Source organism: Balaenoptera acutorostrata, chromosome 15, assembly GCF_949987535.1.
Source record: "Balaenoptera acutorostrata chromosome 15, mBalAcu1.1, whole genome shotgun sequence".
Lineage (NCBI taxonomy): Eukaryota > Metazoa > Chordata > Mammalia > Artiodactyla > Balaenopteridae > Balaenoptera > Balaenoptera acutorostrata.
Window position 1 is genome coordinate 61,312,295 of NC_080078.1, and position 3,873 is coordinate 61,316,167.

The 3,873-nt window shown below is 51.0% G+C and overlaps 1 protein-coding gene across 1 annotated transcript; it reads right to left on the bottom strand.

Moving 5' to 3' along the window:
- Positions 1-257: 257 nt before the first annotated feature.
- Positions 258-3,642, bottom strand: C15H20orf202 (chromosome 15 C20orf202 homolog). The gene is made up of 3 exons (XM_007193398.2): positions 3,560-3,642; positions 2,887-3,064; positions 258-678 (listed from the first exon to the last, which is right to left on the bottom strand). The coding sequence occupies exons 2-3, from the start codon at positions 2,950-2,952 to the stop codon at positions 445-447; spliced, it is 300 nt and encodes a 99-aa protein (XP_007193460.2). The 5' UTR covers positions 2,953-3,064; positions 3,560-3,642; the 3' UTR covers positions 258-444.
- Positions 3,643-3,873: the final 231 nt, after the last annotated feature.

Here is a 3,873-nt window from a genome sequence, read left to right on the forward strand (position 1 = left end):
TGCCTTCAGATAAAGGGGAATAAGAAGGCCTGCCGGGAAGACAGAAAACAACCGTCAAGTCACTGCACGGGGTTCTGTATTTTTGCCATGGCAACACTAGATAAACATCCTGGTACATTGAGCCCTTTCTTTAACAATCACCTTGTGGGAAATTCCTAAGAATAGGATTACCACCATGGTGCTTTCCAGAAGCCATGTAACATGTTTGTGTTTTCCAAATGTGTTCACATCCGATACTTTATTTGTGCAAACCCTGAGAAGTGACAGGAGAGGAAAGAGTGACACAAAGAAGCTGAGTGACAGGTCCAGGGACACACAGTGAATGAGGGCAGGGGTGAACCCAGAGACCGGCCTTCCTGACTCCCATTCCGGTGCTCTCTCTCATCACAATCAAAGTTTAGACTAGTGGGGGGAGGGTTTAAAGTCAGGGTCATCTCTGGCCTGTTAAGGGAGGGAGCTTCGTCTGCTGTCTACCCCTTGGAGGAGCTGGGCCAGGCCCCTGGAGGAAAAGGGCTGGTGGCCCCTGCCTTCCGAGCCTGCTCGAGGTCTGATGGGGGAGGTCCCGCCACTGGATCTGGCATCCTCCCAGTGGGCACTCTCTGCACGCAGCTCCTCCAGGACACTGTGAAGATGATTCAGCGTGAACAGGAGTCTCTGGTCTTGGACCTGCATCTCAGCCTAGGAGAAAGAAGGAGTCTGTGAGGGGGCGGCCAGAGGGCTGGATGTTCCCCCAGAAAGCCTGCTCCTATCATTGTCTCATTGGAGACAAGCCCACGGCCTCATAGAAGCCATGTCCACCGAAGCCTCAGTTTCTTCATTTGCAAACTAGAAAGCAAATTACTTGCCTTTCAAGCCTCTCTCCCCTGTTTTAGATTCCACCAGGACTTTGGGGGCTGATATAATCCCAGGAAAGGAGGGAGAGCACCAGACTTTCATCAGTGCTCATCAGTGGCAGTTGCTGGTGTCACTGACTTGTTCCTTCTGCTGCATAAAGTGACTGACATACTTCACTGATGGTCAAGCGGGGCTTCTTGGCTGGGCTCCAGACGGGAGCCCTTGTGATGTCATGTAAATTCCCTGTGATGGAGGTTAAAAACACACTTGACTGGGCTTCCCTGGTGGCGCAGTGGTTGAGAATCTGCCTGCTAATGCAGGGGACACGGGTTCGAGCCCTGGTCTGGGAAGATCCCACATGCCGCGGAGCGGCTGGGCCCGTGAGCCACAATTACTGAGCCTGCGCGTCTGGAGCCTGTGCTCCGCAACAAGACAGGCCGTGATAGTGAGAGGCCCGTGCACCGTGATGAAGAGTGGCCCCTACTTGCCACAACTAGAGGAAGCCCTCGCACAGAAACGAAGATCCAACACACAGCCATAAATAAATAAATAAATAAAAACAGACTTGACTGAGAAATTTGCAAGTCAGGGACCAGCAAGTGGAGACTCAAGGCTCATCTCTTGGCATCATGTGGAGGCAGAGGACATTTGGCCCCGGGAGGCTGTGCCCCGGGTAGACTTCCCCCCACCCCTACCTCTTCTCCCTCCTCATGGGTAGGAGAGAAGAGAGGTACTTTATCAAGTGGAAATCGGCACTTTGGGTTCAGGTACTAAGCAGTCTCAGTGTAGTGCCTAGTGTTTAGGGGGAGCACGGGGAGGGAGGGCCACCCAGCCTCTAGATCCCCGAGGACTGTAAGAAGCTGCAGTTCCTGCTGCTGGAGTCCCCTGGGCCCATGAGAAGCCCTACTGGGTCAGCCCCTCCCACCGAGGTGAGGACAGGGTTGGTTCCCAGCTAGTCTGTTTCCTGGCAACCCAGACAGGTCATTTTTGGACAATCCTCTCTGTCCCTCCCCAGAAGAAGAAGCTGGCGTATTGGAATACAAACTTTGGGTGCCTTCTGTGGTTCCCCAAACCACCTTCTTCTCTCTCTGGGCTGGTGTCCCCACATACTTTGGGGCTCCCCTCTATTTTTGGACTTGGAATAAACATCACAAGGAGAGGCATAAGGCCTGGCTTCCTGAGCAGCCACTGAGGGGCCAAGTGACACAGCTCATAAGTTCAGGTGAGTTAGTGCCCCATGGGGTGGAGCCTTACAGACAGGAAATGCGAGACAGGAGTGAGCTGGGCAGACAAACTTCCTCTTCTTCTCTCCCCCAGGGTGCAGATCCTCCTTCAACCCCTGCAGAGAATCCCGAAGCCAGGTAAACCGGCAGCTGAGAGGGCCTCTGGGCCTCTTTAGGGCTCCTTTCTAAGTGGCAGCCAGCTTGGTAACACAAGGCGTCTCCTCAAATAGCACTGGCCTTTGCCTCCACTCCCTATTTCCCTCACTCTCACCACTCTGGGCTTGTACCTCCAAATAAACGGTTAATACCCCAATCCTTGCAAGCCTCTGCTTTCTAGAAGACCCAGGCTAAGACAGCTGATGTACTCCATGTCCAGCCGGGTCAGGATTGTAACAGCCACCATAGATGTACCACGCCGGCACTAAGTGAATTACACCATCTCGTCACCAAATTCTTACAATAACCCCTGTGGTGCTGGTACTATTGTTATCCCCATTTTACAATAAGGAGACTGAAGTTCAAAGAGGTAAAGCCACTTGCTAGAGGCCACACAGCTGCAGAGCTGGGCACATACCAGGACTCAGTGTAATTCTAAAACCAGTCAGGCAAGTACCGCAACCAGAGCCTCCTATGTAGGTCACGACCTACTTATCCCAGCACCTGAGGTGGTGATTGTGCAGTGTGTGGCTGGTCCCAGGGGTGCCTGCAGGGCCGACACCCCAGCCTGAAGCTCTGCCCCAGCCTAGGGGGCACCTGGGAGTGGGGGAACCAGGGAACCTTGGAATACATGGTGTGAAAGCGCCAGGTGAAAAGAAATGTAAAGCCTTACCAGCTCCTTTCTCAGCCACTCCAGGGTCTGCCCAAGACTTGAGGTTGGCTCTTCTGCTGTTTTCATCTCAGCGTCCTTGGGAGAGACCTTGATGCTGACCTGGTGATGGGCCTGAGGGACTTTTGACTTGGACAGTCTGCTCTCTGCTTCAGGCCAGGAGCAGGGTCTGGCTAAGTCACTGAGGATGGAGTTAATGAGAGCAGGAAGTGGCTGACATTGGAAAATGTAGTGTGTGTGTTTTTTTTTAAAGGGCTTCAGTGCTCTGAATAGAACAAGGGGCGGGGGGAGGGAGATCACTGGGGTATGGGTGCCTCAGTGCCTATGGGCTCCAGAATCCAAATCTGATGCCAACAGGATCACAGAGACTATAAAGCTTTAAATGATAAAATTAATAATTATTATGAAAATAGGTGTCCCCTTTCTGAGGGCTTGTTTTGCTCTAAATGCTTTGTTATATATATACACACAGATATATAAAACCTCATTTGGGGCAGATGGCACATGTGTGTCCCCAGTCCTCTCCCTCCCTCCCTCACCTATCTATAGAGTCTATAGATAAGGGAAATGCTCACTTTCCAAGTCCCCTTTCTTCTGGATGCCCATGCGCCCCACTTCTAGCAAATGAGATCAAAGCAGAAATTTGCTGTTAGACTTCTAGGAAAATGTTACCTACATGATAAGGAAAAATGTCAATGATGCTTCCCCTTTACTCTTACTTTCTTCTACTTCCTTCTGCCTTGAATGTAGATGTGATGCCTGGAGCTACAGTAACCATCTTGCAACCCTAAGACAAAGGCCAAGAAAATTGCAGAGTCATTGAAATCACTCAGTCACAGAATCACCAACATCATCTGCCTGTTATATGAGGCAAGAAACCCAATTTTTAATTGGGCAAACACAGTTCTAACTGACACCTCATTTATTCTTCACAACACACTGTGAAGTGGGCATCCTTTAATTCTCTCTTTCAACAAATACTTTCTGAGT

Coding starts and splice junctions, on each gene's coding strand:
- C15H20orf202 (XM_007193398.2), bottom strand. CDS start 2,952: ATGAAAACAGCAGAAGAGCCAACCTCAAGTCTTGGGCAGACCCTGGAG. Junction 679..2,886: donor AGTGGCTGAGAAAGGAGCTG/GTAAGGCTTTAC, acceptor TCTTTCTCCTAG/GCTGAGATGCAGGTCCAAGA.